At 37.8% G+C, this 16289-nt stretch overlaps 1 protein-coding gene across 1 annotated transcript in view; it reads right to left on the bottom strand.

Moving 5' to 3' along the window:
- The window catches only part of OCA2 (OCA2 melanosomal transmembrane protein), a 424483-nt gene that overhangs the window by 147432 nt on the left and 260762 nt on the right, over nt 1-16289 (bottom strand). The window contains exons 19-20 of the mRNA XM_047086660.1: nt 2912-2971; nt 2204-2308 (exon numbers count right to left, since the gene is read on the bottom strand). Coding sequence (XP_046942616.1) covers nt 2204-2308; nt 2912-2971 — 165 coding nt within the window. The remainder of the gene's footprint in view (nt 1-2203; nt 2309-2911; nt 2972-16289) is intronic.

Here is a 16289-nt window from a genome sequence, read left to right as displayed (position 1 = left end):
TCTCTCAAATGTAAATGAACATTTAAAAAAACACTTAAAGTGATGAGCACTGAGCAATGTTGTTGAATCATTATATTGTAGAAACTGGTATAAACACTGTATAAACTAATATAATTAATATGGCTGTATATTAATTATACTTCAATTAAAAAATAAAAATTAAAGACAAAACAAAAAGGAAATATTTCCAAACCAGTTGATAGAGACCCCCAGGACCTCCCACAGCCTCAGCCCTTTGGACCCTGTTATGCCCCAAGCAACTGAGTAATTAACAATGGCACGTTGGATAAGAGGAGAGAGGGGGCTTCAAGCTTCCTGTTTCAGAGGCTCCTTGTCTGTTCTGATTGCACTAAACAAAGCTGGAATGTCAATATTAAATTGAATTAATTTAATGTTAATTTTTTTTAATTTTTTTAATGTTTATTTATTTTTGAGAGAGAGAAAGAGAGACAGAGGATGAGCAGGGGGGGGCAGAGAGAGAGAGAGAGAGGGAGACACAGAATCTGAAGCAGGCTCCAGGCTCAGCTGTTAGCACAGAGCCTGACACGGGGCTTGAACCCACAAACTGTGAGATCATGACCTGCACCAAAGTCTGGCACTTAACTGACTGAGCCACCCAGGTACCCCAATGTTAAATATTTTTTAATAGTGTTACCATTAAAGAGGTGCCAGGGTGGCTCAGTCAGTTAAGCATGCAACTTTAGCTCAGGTCATGATCTCATGGTTCGTGAGTTCAAGCCCCACATCTTGAACAGCACAGAACCTGGCAGCACAGAGCCTACTTTGGATCTCTCTCTCTCTCTCTCTCTCTGTCTCTGTCTCTGTCTCTCTGTCTCTCTGTCTCTCTCTCTCTCTCTCTCTCAAAAAATAAACATTAAAAAATAGTGTTCCCATTAAAGATAAGCAAAAGTCAAAATCAAGGGGAGAGCCCAAGGAATAAGGAAAATTTAAAAGAGCAAATCTAATCCCAAAAAAGTTCTGGGGTGCTCTTCTAAAACCCAGCTGTGCACATGCTGGAATTTTAACTGAAGCCTTGTCCAGCCAAATTAGAGAGATAAGCCCATCTATGATCTAGTTCTTTCAACTTTGGACACTGTGAGACACATTCTGGAGAGAAGAGACCACTCAGGAAGAGATGGGCTTTGCTGTGTCCCAAACTAGGGCATTCAACATCTGTACAACTTCTCTAACTCAGGACTTCATGAAAAAATAATAACAGTCATAGCATTAGCTCAGAATTACCAAACCCAGACCATGGAAGAATAATATAGCTATGTAACTAGAGAGTCAACCTGCAGACACTGATTCCTGTAGGCAATGAGTGAGGGACATAGAGTGCCAGGTCAGCCTAAGGTCTTGTGAGAGAGAGAAGCACCACCTTTCTCCTCACTGACAGGCTCTCTGCTCTACTTCCTTGGGTCTCAAGTGTTTCCCAGTGTGATATAAGGTGGTGGAATGTAATGGGAGCCCCCTTGCAAAGGCTGTTGGAAGGGGGATGGGTGGGCCCTCAAGGTCACAAGAACAGAGAAAATTACCCTGTCCAGAGTCCAACCATGAAAAGTGTTCACACCTGGGACTTCTGGTAATTGTGACAGGGCCCCAGTTTCTTGTATGCAAGCCCCCATTCCTTCCTTTACTTTGTCATACCAGGGATTCACAGCTCTGCCATATACCAATCAGTGATGTCAGAAAACACAGCAAGAACAGGGCTCATCAGCCTTGTAAAAGACCTTTAATGTGTATCCCAATCTCAGCTGCAGTCAGGGCCACATAGAGAACTCAAAATTCTGCCCAAGCCAAGCACCAGAAGCCACACTGGCCAGTGTCTGCATTCACAAGGAATAAAGGATGATTGCCTTCAACCAGTCTATCTTTGGTGTCTTACAATTTTCTTTCAAAGAACAAATAAATAAATAGACTGTCTTTTCCATGAAGTGTGGCAGCTCTCAGTTGGGCTAACCCTGAAACAACTAGTTAATGATGCACTTCCCACTGCAGCTGCAGGCCCACGGATTCCAGCTTGTAGCGTGGACTCAGTATCTCTGGCCCAGCTGGCCCTAAGCTTTGCCACATCTTTCCTCCATAGCTACGAGTGCAGCAAACAGACATGGTTCATTCTCTGCTTCTTCTTGAAGGAAAGGTGAGCCCAGATTGTGTCCAGGCAAGTTGGGTCCATATCACATGGAAGAGCAGTGCAACTCACCATTGTAGCGGTAAATGGGATGTTGTCAATCAAGGATGATGCAATGGCTGAGACCCAGACCACCAGGATGATGGCAGTTGTGAGGCGCCGATCCTCTGGGACCATCTGGAAGGAAGCAGATAATAGCAGTGCTATGTATCACAGTTGCCATTGATAAATCACACACACTGAGGATCTGATGGTAGGACATATGAGACTCAGAAGAGTTGCCAGCCCTTCCTCTCACACAGAAGACAAAGGCAGACCCAGGTGTGCAAACAGGACCAGCATGGGCTTTCCTTGCTATTATCAGGAGCCTCTGCTGGGTCTATAGGAAACTAAGGAGAATGATTCCCAGCCACACCCAAGCCAACCAGTACCTAGGGAAGGGAGCAGGGTGGCTCCATTCTCGGTGGCAGCATATATTAGTTATACTGACCTGAGCTCCTGGCAGAGGACTGGAGCTGTGCATTTTTATTCACTTACTAAGACTGATTTCTCAATTGTTCTCCTTCTTAGAGATTTTAACTAAAGGCTCATAGCAAAATTGCAGGCCTCTATAATTATACATTCTTTGGAGAAAATCTCCCTTCATCTCTAGGCTGCACAGGACAAAAAGGATTCTCTGCTATACTTTTTACATAGTCTGTGACCTATTCTTACCAGATTTTTTTTACAAAATCAAAGTAACAGAGGCTGGGACACATTCTATTATAATATTTAATGTACCTTTATTAGCAAAGCAGTCTGTTCTCCAACATATTCTATTAAGTGGAGATGTGCCAGTGCCTAGAAGAAATGGATATATGATGAAAATCAGTTTAAAACTAAGAATATATGCAAATTTTTTAAATATGCCTTTAAAATGAAAACAAGTGAACATAAGGCAGGTCCTAGCTCTCATTTCTTATAAAGGATTATACTCAAATACACAGTCTATAAATAATTTACTGTCAGATATGCACACTGATGATTCACTGAGAAGAATGCACCATACCACAGGCAGGAATTTTCATTGATTTGTGTTACTGTCCACATTAAATTTAAATTTGAATGGAATGGCATCTTTTTACTATCAGTGTATAGGAGCACTGTTCAATTGTACATAATGAAATGCTGCTCATATAGAAGGTCTTTCAAGTAAGTTACATTTCAAATTTCTTTTTGAAGTTCAACATCACAGAAGAATCAAAGAAAATGCATGGTTTTTATAACTGTCAAAGAAAGGAAGAATAGATATATTTAACTGAAGCATGTAACTATTTTCTCAGTACTAGACAGATTGAGAAAATTGAGTCCAAGCAGGAAAGATTAGACGAAGGAGATGTAAGCTCAGGAGGCGTTCTGCTCAGGCTGTTGCCTTCACCACAGCCAGCGAAGGGATGTTCTGCTGACCACAATGGATCCCAGACAGGAAGCACTTGTAAGGAACAAGATGTGGGTGTGACACAGCTGCCTTGCACTTCTCAAATGTGGCTTTTTCACTGTGATGTCACCATGCTGAATGACTATGAATATTGAAAACATCAGCTTGACCATGTTTAAACGCAAGTTTACAACTTCCCCATCCATATGTAGAGTTGTTTGTTAGCCTTCCTTTTAAAGTTGTGGAACCCAAATGTTGGGTTTTCAATCACAATTTTAAGATAAGTGTGCTATTAAATCAACTAAATCATAAGGATAAATCTATTTAGATAAATCTGTTCATAAATCTAGTCAGCATTGTTGACATTAGGCACCAAATAATTCCTTGTCGTAGGGCTGTACTGCGCATTGTGGAATGTTTACCATCCCTGGCTTCCACTCCCCAATATGACAACCAAAACTGTCTCCATGCAGTGCCAGTGTTGTCACAAAATCACCCCCTGATAAGAATCACTGATTTATAATAATCCATAAATAAAACATTTTTTAATTTGAAAAACACAGTTAAATGTAGTCACATCCTTTATTTCATTCTATACTACTAACTAAAGGAAAAGTCAGAGGTCTAAACCAGATTAAAACTTCTTGCTAGATATCAAATATAGATGGTTATTTATGTGTGTATACATACATACACACATACATACATACACATACACAGTATTATGTGCACACCTTGATGTGTGCCTATAAACAACTATCTATTTATATATTTAGTGTCATATAATTATCCCAAATATCAAGGTCCATGGTATAGAGCGTAAGACAACATAAAGGGAAATCTTCAAAATACTTAAACATTATATCTAATAACTCAGTTCAAAGTAACTGATCTCTTAATTGAAAAAAGAAAGTCAAAATACAAATATCTAATAAGAACTTTATAAATGGCAAATTAAATAAATATGTAATACTTAACTCTACCAAGCCCTTCAGACTGGATAATATATAGTGTTCTATTTTCAATTCACTGACCTTTTCTTTGGTCGTATTCATTCTGCTACTGAACCCAAAACGTTTTTTTAATGAAGTATTATATTTTTAAATTCTGACCTTTGTATTTGCTTCTATTTTATAATTTCTGTTACTCTCCTAATGATTCCTATCTTTTCATTCATTTCAAATTCATTTTTCTTTACCTCATTAAGCATGTTGTAATAGCTACTTCAAATTCTTTGGTCATTTCAACACCTGGATCATGTCTGGATTAAAATCTATTTATTGCCTTTTTTCCTGAGAATTTATTGCATTTTCCTCATTCTTTGTATTTTGAGTCCTTTAGCATCATCTCCTGGATATTGTCAAAGATAAGATATGCAGATTCTGGGTCCTGCTATAATCTTCTGGACACCGTCCTTTTCTTTCTTGCCTTTTTTCTTTTCTGTTAGAAGTTAGGTTCAGAACACAATTTCTGTCTCACCTTCCAGGGGTAGTGGTTCAAATTCATATTTTCCATGATAATTTTGGTCTCTCTCACATATGCAGAGTTCAGCACTTGGAGACTCATGGAGATGGTTCAAGTTTCAGCTGAGTTCTTTAAACCTTGCTATGTTGATTTGTGCCTGTCCAGCATATATGTCATTGAAGAGTTAGAGACTTGTATGAATGGTTGTAATCTCAGATAGTCCTCTAGGCCTACACTAGGCTGGTTTGGGTCTGTATCACGCATGCATTGTTCAGAACTGTACATGTTCATGCATGGAATTGGGGGTGTAGAATTCCCTGACTCTCTCTTCTGAGATTCCCTTGTTCCCAGCCCACAGGTACTACTTTCCCTGGCTCCTCAGGGTGGAAAGATGAGGATACTATGGCTAGGAATTTATGCCACCATGCCATGCCATGACTAAGGCCTTCCTGTCCTGGAGGGAAATCTAGGAGGCAGAAAAATAGGAAAATCACCCCAAGGGGGTCACTTTTCCAAGTATTAACTCCCTTCCACAATTCACCTGGTTTTGTTTATTGTTCAGAGTCCATCAATACTTGGTTTTTATATTTTTTCCAGAGTTTCAGTTGTAATCAGAGAGAGGAATAACCTTTAATAGGTTTGTACCCCCAAAGAACTAGAATACAATATTCTTTCTTATTATGTAACTCAGTTAAAATACTCTTCCTTCAGCTAACTTTTTGATTTAAAAATAGATTAAATGTGCTATTTCTCCTCTGCCAAATCCTCTCCAATTGATCTACATACCCATTATACCCTGGGACCTGGGCAGGGGCATAGCTAGACCCTGTGTCCACCCTGGAGCCCGCTGCTGAGCTAGGAAGGACAGCAAGAGTCACACAGCAACTCTGAATAAAGTGATAAGGATGCAAATCAACCTGAATCCTGCCAGAATTTGAAAGGAAATGTTTGATAGTCCCATGACCATCAATTGTACCAAGGTGGAAGCACAAGTCTGTCAATATTCAAGAGGTCAAATAGAAAACCATGTGCTCTTTGGAGTCCTTTTCTCAGATGCCCTCTGATCTACCTTTCCCTGCTGGTTTTCCCTTTTCATGATATCTCATCTTATTTTAAAATCATCTCCATCAAAATCTAACCTCATCAAAAAAAAGAAAAACAAACACCCTAAATTTGGAAACCTGTAAAATATATTTGAAAGTTCTGATATATTTAACAGCTGACACATTCAGCTATTTTCACAAACATTTGGAATACATTAAATGGGAATTATTTTAACTGAACTTAAATTACAGCACTATTTTTAGAGACTGTCATAGCTAGGTTAGAAACAGATTACTGAAACCGAGAAAGAGCTCATTATAAATCCTTTTTGCTACAAGTATCCAAAAATGAAAATGCCTGTATGTCCATTTTCCCCAGAATTATGTATGTATCCTCCCAGTGAACTCACTAACAATTTTATTTATAAGATAGCACTTCTTTATAGACTCAGCTATAAGAGAAAGCACCACTTAAGTGACCCTACTGTTCAGGTGCCTAGCAGTAAAGCTAGGTGACCACTCTCATTATCTAAAAATAAACTTCTTCTGGGGAGCCTGGGTGGCTTAGTCAGTTAAGCATCTGACTCTTGATTTCAGCTTAGGTCATGATCTCATGGTTTGTGAGATCAAGCCCTACATAAGGCCCATGCCGTTAGCATGGAGCCTGCTTAGAATTCTCTCTCCCCCTTTCTCTGCCCTTCTCCTGCTCGTTCTCTCTTTCTCCACTCTTCCCCTTACCTGCTCATATGTGCTCTCTCTCACAAAATAAATAAACATTTAAAAGTAAATAAATAAATAAACTTCTTATGTTGTTCCCTCACACTGGAATTAAAGATCCATTAAAGGCATTTATAATTTAAAAACTAATCTTATTTTTATATTCCATGGAAGAGACATATTAAAAGAGACTTGAATAATTATTGAAAAACACTAAATTAAAGGAATAAGATTAAATAAAAAAATTTTATTGAGTGTTTTAGGTAGTAATAGTGCTGTGTTTTCTTGTGTTTTCATTTGCTTAGTTTTATTTTTTAAGGGGGTGGTTTCTATATTTGTATTTTTCCCCAAGGCAAGAAGAATGAGCCATTGGTATTTTTGGTTTTTTTTTTAATTTTTTTTCTTTAATGTTTATTTATTTTGGGAACAGAGAGAGACAGAGCATGAATGGGCGAGGGGCAGAGAGAGAGGGAGACACAGAATTGGAAGCAGGCTCCAGGCTCTGAGCCATCAGCCCAGAGCCTGACGCGGGGCTCGAACTCACGGAGCGCGAGATCGTGACCCGAGCTGAAGTTGGACGCTTAACCGACTGAGCCACCCAGGCGCCCCAGCCATTGGTATTTTTGAACTTGTAATCTGAATATATCGGTAGTCACTCTCTGCCCCTTAGGTGTAAGCAACTGTGCTCTCTGCCAGCACCCCTCAAAATTAATTTTTCCAGTGAATGAAAATTCTTTTACTCATTCACATTATTACTTCTCATTTGATCTTAACATTTCTAAGACAGTTGAGAATATAAGGAACATACGATTTTTTTTATTCTAAATTTATTTATTTAAATTCAAGCTAGTTGATATACAGTGTAGTATTGGTTTCAGGAGAAGGATGCAGTGATTTATCACTTACATATAACACCCAGTGCTCATCCCAACAAGTGCCCTCCTTAATGCCCATCATCCATTTAGCCCATCCCCCACCCACCTCCCCTCCAGAAACTCCTACTTTGTTCTCTGTATTTAAGAGTCTCTTATGGTTTTCCTCCTTCTCTGTTTTTAAGGAACGTATGACTTTTATGTTATAAACTTCAGGGTTTATAAATAAAGGTAATTTATTTCAAAAAGTAGCTTATATACAAGAAAATGATGGATAGCCAAGGAGAACTTGGAATGCCTTGCAGTGAAGACTGATTTGGAACTTGGCATGAGTTATTAACTATTAACATAAAATTATTACATTAAACCTACAAATTAGAGCTTTTTTCCCACTTATTATTAGCACTATTATTATTTTCAGTGACAGAGTCTTGGCATAGCTAAAGATGTCCCATTGACAAAGACACAAATAAATGTAGATGCATGCGAAGACTTTCCAAACATCCTGTACATCCAAAGAAGGAAACGGACACAAAGCATAAATGTGCTTGCAAGGATAACTCATTGCTTAGGAACCAGGAAATCACCAAAGCTTTCTAATATGGCCTAAAAATAGCAAATATTTTCTCTTTCTTCTCATTTTAAGATTCCAATAAAAATAGCCTCACAGGAAGCTTTCTTAGATGAATCCATCTGAGAACCACTTCACATAGCATAGCACCTGTGACAATTACTGTGAATGACTGTTATTATCTACAGACATGTGGTTTGATTTATAAACATAAGTATTTTATAAATGCAAAATCCTCATAAAGCAATATTCCACATTGCCTAGTCTCATTCATTCCATTATTGGTTTGACAAATATTTATTGAGTGCTTGATATGTGCCAAGCACTGTTAGGCAGCTAGCAGCCTGCTTAGGAGGAGCACCCAGGTAGAAGTGACAAGTACAAATACACATTCACCTAACAAAAAGGCGATTGGGTCTGGGTTCAGTGAACAAGTGAATGTATGATGGAAAATAATGTGTAAGTGGCAGCTACAGCCTGACCATTCATGTTTAATAAACTGTGGTGAGGCTCTGGATTATATTCCAAGTGCAACCAGGACAAAACACTGCTATGAAAACACCAAATATTATTGTTTTTGACAAACATTCTAAGAAAATGAATAGTGTTTGCAGCAGTACAGAAGGGTATATCCTGCTCAAAAGTGTTCCCAGAAAGATCCAAGAAGCATTTGAAGGCTAACTTTTCAATACCACAGGGCAAAAGTGGAAACAGTATCTCCTTCAAGATTCTCAAACTAAAACCTACCACCTGAGAAGTCAATAAACCTACTTAATGTCTCTCAAATCCCTAAAACATCCACTTCTTGTTTTATTTTTATGATTATAAACATAGGTTTAATTATTTCTTTTTAATGTTTAAGCCAATAACTAAGAGAATACAAATATTGTCTATAGCTTCAAAACACTTGGTAAAATAGATACAAAGAAATTTTAACAATATACTTCATCAATAGATGGGAAAAGGAAATACCAAGGAAATATAACAAATATCAAATACAGGACATAACAGTGAGTAGTTTAAAATTAGATCCAAATGTATATTCTTTACTGGAAACCGACTAAAAACAAAATGACAGAGATTAAAAATAAATAAATGAGCAATTTCAGGAGACTTCCATACCAAACAGAATGATGTTCTTTCTACATGGTCATCTACTTTTTTCTAACTGCTCATCTCTATTAAGCACAACTATAAATCATGGAAATAAATCAAGAGACAACCAAAGGAGAATTCTTACAGGTGGTAATAGGAAAGCAAACTGCTTTGCTTTCAGGACAGGAAGAATGATCAGCACTAGGGTATCAGGACATGACAGGAAGAACAATCAGCACCAGGGTATCATCCATCTCCCAGAACCAACATTCTTTGACCCTCCCCCCTCAACATAGCAAGAAAAGGGAGTCAAGTGGGCTTGTTCCTCCCCTGGGTGGAGGTATCCACTTTGATACCAGGCCTGAGACCCTCTTCCCTGCTAATAAATATCTAGGATAGCTAGGGGACACTGGTAGAAGTATCCTATCACACTGCATGGCTCAAGAAATGTTCTGAGGCTCCCACAGGAAGGGGGATCCCATTATAATGAACACCCACTTGGGAGGCCTCTTCATTCCTCTAGGCCCGAGATTCCTCTTCCCCAACAAAGAGAAACCCAGGCAGCCCAACCTGGGCAAATCCCTTCCACCCTCTCAGGCAACACCAGCAGGGATGAGGGGGAACCCCACTGCACCAAATAAATAGATCAAAGTAGCACTACAAGGTTTCTGAAAATTAAACTGTCATTGGAACCACAGACCACAGGCCAGAACCTGAGGGCTAAACTTAAAACAGGATGACTGCCTGCCGAAATAAAAGATTTAGGGTTGACTCAGAGTACCCTAAGATAATGGATACAATACCCAAGATACCCAAAATTTAGCTGTCGTATCAGAAACAAACAAATAAACATAGCTTGAATGACAAAGGACAATCAGTTGATACCAACACGGAGATAAATCAGATGTTGGATTATCTAAAACGGATTTTATTCTTTTTTTTTTTTTTTTAATTGGGACCGTTCTTTTTCCCAACGTTTATTTATTTTTTTGGGGGGACAGAGAGAGACAGAGCATGAACGGGGGAGGGGCAGAGAGAGAGGGAGACACAGAATCGGAAACAGGCTCCAGGCTCTGAGCCATCAGCCCAGAGCCTGACGCGGGGCTCGAACTCATGGACCGCGAGATCGTGACCTGGCTGAAGTCGGAGGCTTAACCGACTGCGCCACCCAGGCGCCCCTATCTAAAAAGGATTTTAAAGCAGTCAGTATATAATGTCCCAATAATCAATTACAAACTCTTTTGATTTTTTTTTTAATAGAAAACCAGAATGAAGAAATAGAGGGGTTTTTTTAAGGGACCAAATGGAAATTATAAAACTAAAAAAAAATACAGTAACATAAATATTTTTAAAAATTCTTAGTATGGGCTCAAGATAAAGTGGAGATGACAGAGGAAAGATTCAGGGAGTTCTAATATTCATGTCATTGGAGTGCAAGGAGAGAATGAGCATAGAGTGGAAAAGGTACTTTATGAAATAAGGCTGAAATTTCCCCAAATTTGGCAAAGAGATCCACACCAAGACACATCATAAACTTCTAAAAACTAAAGACAAAAAAATACTGAAAGCACCCAGACAATTCTATATATTACCTATAAGGGAACATCAGTTTTAATGGTAGAAAATTTTCAAGGGATTAAAGAAAATAACTGTTAATTATACATTCTATATCCAGTGAAACTATCCTTCAGGAATGAAAAGGAAATAATGACACTTTCAAATGAGAAAAACTAAAAGAATTTACTAGACCTACCCTTAAATACTGCCTAAAAGAAGCTTTTCAAACACAAAGCAAATTATTTAAAAAATTACTCTGCGGTATCAGGAAAGAAAGAGAGCAACATAAAGAGTAGAAATATATGCACATACAATAGACTACACTTTTCCTCATGAGTTTTATAAATCACATTTTATAATTAAAACAAAAATTATAATATTATCTGATACTCAAGATAATGATATTTAAACACATGCAGTAGGTTAAAGGAATCTCAATGGAAATGAGGTTTTCACACTTTATTCAAAACGGTAAATGATAATACCAGCAAATTCCAATAAGTCACAAATGTATATTGAAATCCTCAGAACAACCACTACAAAAACTATACAAAGAGATATACTCAAATATACTATAAATAAATCAAGATACAACCCAAAACAGTTTAAGGAAGTCAAAGAAAGAGAAACACAAAAACTAGAAACAGAAAATAAATAATCTAAGTGGCAGTTTTAAGTCTTGATTTAAGTAGATTTTAAAAATAACCCAACCACATACTACTTGCAAGAAACTCATTTCTAAGTAAATAAGATGGGAAGATTTAAAGAATGACAGGAAAAGATATATCTCACACAAAAATTTAAGTAATTATATTAATAGCAACTAGACTTAAGAACAAAGAAAACTAGTAGAGACCAAGAAGTTCATTAAATAATGATAAATGTATTACTGCACTGGAAAGACATGACAATCCTAAATGTGTACACAGATAACAATAAAACAGCAACAACAACAACAAAAAAACTGGTAGAGCTAAAAGAAAAAAAAAATAGACAAGTCCATGAGTATAGTTGGGAATTCAACAACCCCCTCTCTGCATATTATAGAACTATTAGATATAAAAACCACTGAAGGTATAGAAAAACTGAACAACACTGGACCAAAAAGATTTTATTCATATATATATAGAACATGCCACCCAATAATATAAGACGTCTTTTTTTTTCAAGTTCTCATAGAAGATTTGCCATGAGACTATATTCTAGGTCATAAAACAAATTTCAACAAATGTAAGAGAATGGAAATTATTCAGAGTATGTTCTCTAACCATCATGATGGAATAAAATAGAAATCAGTAACAGAAAGACAATAGAAAAATCTCTAAAACATATGAAGACTAAAGAACACACTTCTAAATAATTCATGGGTCAATCAAGAAGCCTCAAAGTAAAGTTTAAAATACATAGAGACAGGGGCGCCTGGGTGGCGCAGTTGGTTAAGCGTCCGACTTCAGCCAGGTCACGATCTCGCGGTCCGGGAGTTCGAGCCGCGCATCAGGCTCTGGGCTGATGGCTCAGAGCCTGGAGCCTGTTTCCGATTCTGTGTCTCCCTCTCTCTCTGCCCCTCCCCCGTTCATACTCTGTCTCTCTCTGTCCCAAAAATAAATAAACGTTGAAAAAAAATTAAAAAAAAAATAAAATAAAATACATAGAGACAAATGGTAATAAAAACACCACATATGAAAATACATAGGACACTGTTAAAGTAGAACTGAGAGGAAATCTTATAGCACTAAATGTTAACATTGGAAAGGAGGAAAACTTTAAAATAAATAATCTAAATTCCTACTTCAGAAAAACTAGCAAAAAGGAGCAAAAGACAGGCAATTGAAGCAGAAAGGAGGAAATAATAAAGATCAGAGCAAAAATCAATAAAATTTAATAGGAACACAACAGAGAAAAACAATAGTAGGGAGGGGAAGTCTTTCTTCAGGAAAAAATCAATAAAATTGACAAACTTAAAACAAGACTGACAAATATACAAATAAATATATACAAATCACCCATGTCAGGAGATAAATATACCGTTTTGCTACAGATATTACACCCATTTAAAAAATAGTAAAAGAATACTATCAACAACTTTACATCCACAAATTCAATAACAAAGAAGAAATGAACCAATTCCTCATGAAACACAAAATATCAAAACTTAACTTAGATACAATATATAATCTTAATATCTCTTTAACCTTTAAAAAAGTCAACTTTATAATTTAAAATCTCAAAAAAAAAAAAAATCTCCAAGCTCAGATGGCTTCACTGGAGAATTCCACCACACCATAAGTCTTCTTAAGGAAGACTTAGCACCAATTCTATACAAGCTTTTCCAGAAAATAAAATAAGAAGAGAGCCTTGGGGCAGCTGGGCTCAGTCGATTAAACGTTAGATTTCAGCTCAGGTCATGAGCTAATGGTTCATGAGTTTAAGCTCCACATTGGGCTCTGTGCTGACAGCTCAGAGCCTGGATCCAGCTTCAGATTCTGTGTCTCCCCCCTCTCTGCCTTTCCCCCACTGGTGCTCTGTCTCTCTCTCTCTCTCTCAAAAGTAAATAAACATTAAAAAAAAAAGAGGAAAGCCTTCCCAACTCATTTTATGAAGCCCAAATGAGACAAAGATAGTATAAAAAATAAAACTACATAACAATGTATGTCATAAACTTAGACACAAAAATCCTCAACAAAATGTTACCAAACTGAATTCACAAATGTGTGAAAAATTATACACCATAACTGAGTAGGATTTCTTCCAAGTATGCAAGACTGGTTTAAAATTTGAAAATATATCTAAAATCTAAAATGTAATCGTATTAATAAGTTAAGAAAAATCATATGATTTTCCTCTGAGGCCTCTAGAAGTAAAACCCTGAGTTTATACTTCCTCTGAAAACTCTTGCCGACACTGAGTTCAGACTTCTGGTGTCCACAACTGCAAGAGAATCAATCACTGCTGTTTGGCTTGTGATTAGCTTGAAAATCAATACAGATAAAAATTTCCCCTCCCTTCCTGCAAGGCTTCAACCAGCCCCATTATTTATTGACTACAGAATTTTCTCTCCAACGTTGGTTTCTCACCCAGTTCCTTTGATAAGTAGCTCCTATTACAGCAAATGAAGAGTGCTATACCAGAATCCATTACTCAGGTACACTGGTCGTCTACTCAAGGTTTAGCTGCACTACCCTCTGCAACCCCAAACTCTGCAAATTTGGGGTGACATCCTACATCATGCAGTATATGCTTTAAACAAATGAACAATATATATGTCCCTATATCCTGCATACCCACTAGAAAGCATGAGTGCAAGAACCAAAGGGTAGAGATGGGAGGGACCCTCTTGCTATCATACTCCATAACCTAGTCAATGAATTCATTGTCTCTATAATATTGAGCTTGGCCAATGTAACTAACAGGGAGCATAATGAAGGTGCTGTTATGTTGGAAGTGGAGAGCGTCCCATGACCTTTTGGGCTCCTCATATTCTATAAGCATTAAGCAGACAAGAGTAGTCCCTCTACTATCCAGGATGACCAATCCCAATTATCAGAGGGAGCTGGGTTTCTTTTCCTTCATAGAGAACTGTCCAGAGGAGAACCGTCCAGTAATGGGGCATTCACCTACATGCTTCCTTGCATTCTGTCAATCCTAATCCATGGACACCCAGGCACTCCAGTGAAGACATGACCACTAAGGACTCAGATCCTATTGGAATGAAGGTTTGGGTCACCTCCAACAATGAATAAAATCCACGTAGCTGAAATGGTGGCAGGGTAAGGCAAAGATGTTAGAAAAGGAAGTTGACTAACAATCCAGACTTCATGTCAGCTATAGAAGCTGGGACTGAAGCAGATATGTGTTATGGTATTTCACTGCTTCTTCTTCCACTCCTGCCCTTTATTCTCCATTGCCATATATGAAGAGCACTAGAGTAGCTAAAAATTAGGTTTCGGGTATAATTGGATCAACATTACACCCCATACTACACAGATGATGGGCTATTATGCAACTCTTGCATTGGGGTTGGGTGATTTTCTCCTGGAGTAGGATAAAAATAACAGGCACAAGTGGAGGATTGAACTGTGACAGCCTACATTTGCCCCCATCCTGCTTTCAGCCTTTTCCTTGGCTCTGTGCTCCTGGAAGCTGTGTGGCTCTGTGCTCCTAGAAGCTGTACTCAGTCAATCTCTCCTATCTTCTGGTGTTGTGTGGGTCTGGCTAATGGAACACACTGGCAGAATTTGACAGGTGGGAGGAACAGGGTGAGGGTATTTAATCTCCTGGCTCTGCCTGGCCCACTGCAATCTGCTATAATCCAGGGTTCAGCAGTCCTCTCCAGAGCTGCAGCTCCCAGCTCTCCCCTTCCCCCTTTGGGCCATACAGTCATGACTTTTTTTCTTATCCAGTGCAGAACTTCAACACAGCTGTTCTTTTCCCAAACCCTTGACCTTCAAGTACATAGTTTCTTGCTGAGACCCTACCTAGTAAGGGGTGTCAAAGAGTCACCCAGTCCTCAAAAATGCTCTTTACAGAGCTGTTTCAGGCGGGAAAAAAAAGGAGAAATAATCAAAATACCAACTTAACGGGGAATCTGAGTATAGTATAGTCATACATTGTAACACTGTATATTATTTAAATTATATAGCAATACATTTACCTTGTAAAGAGTTTAGAAGAAGGTTATTAAAGAATATGTATAATTGCAATATGGGACTTTTTAAGTTATGCATAAAATGATTCTAAATTTAGGAGTGCCTGGGTGGCTCAGTCTGTTGAGCATCCGAATTCGGCTCAGGTCATGATCTCACAGTTGGTGGCTTCGAGTCCCGCATCAGGCTCTGTGCTGACCACTTGCTCAGAGCCTGAAGCGAGCTTCAGATTCTGTGTCTCCTCTCTCTGCCCCTCCCCCACTCATACTTTGTCTCACTCTGTTTCTCAAAAATAAATAAATGTAAAAAAAAATTTTTTTAATGATTCTCAATTTATTTTTAAATGATTCTAATTTTGTTTTAAAACTAAACATAGATAAAATAGGCTATATAGTAAAATACTGATGGTTCTCAATGGTGCTTAAGGTGTAGGTATTTTTTCTTTTTATCTAAATTTTCTAATTTTAATAAGTTTGAGCAGTACGCTTTTTGATAAAGTTAAAATTATGAAATTTGAGTTAAAAAACTACTGAGTGTTTTAAACACTTAAGGAAAGCATTTTCATAATCATATTTTTTGTTCTATGTATAGAAGTTAAGGCCCTAGCAAAGATGATTCCCTAAGAGAATCAAACACAGCAGGTAGATAAGGAAATAGGGAAAGTTTTATCTTGCTTGGCTGGGATTTCAACAGGCCACATACATGCTACTGTGAGAACAACATGTACAACTGAAAGTTAATAAATAATTTTTAAAAAATGAACAAGTAAACCTATATAT

The sequence above is a fragment of the Lynx rufus genome, unplaced genomic scaffold (genome assembly GCF_022079265.1).
Source record: "Lynx rufus isolate CCGP_SWC_20201006 ecotype Redwood Valley unplaced genomic scaffold, mLynRuf1.p SCAF_21, whole genome shotgun sequence".
Classification (NCBI taxonomy): domain Eukaryota; kingdom Metazoa; phylum Chordata; class Mammalia; order Carnivora; family Felidae; genus Lynx; species Lynx rufus.
The sequence above is the reverse complement of the archived record's forward strand: the minus strand, read 5'-3'. Positions and strand labels throughout refer to the sequence as shown.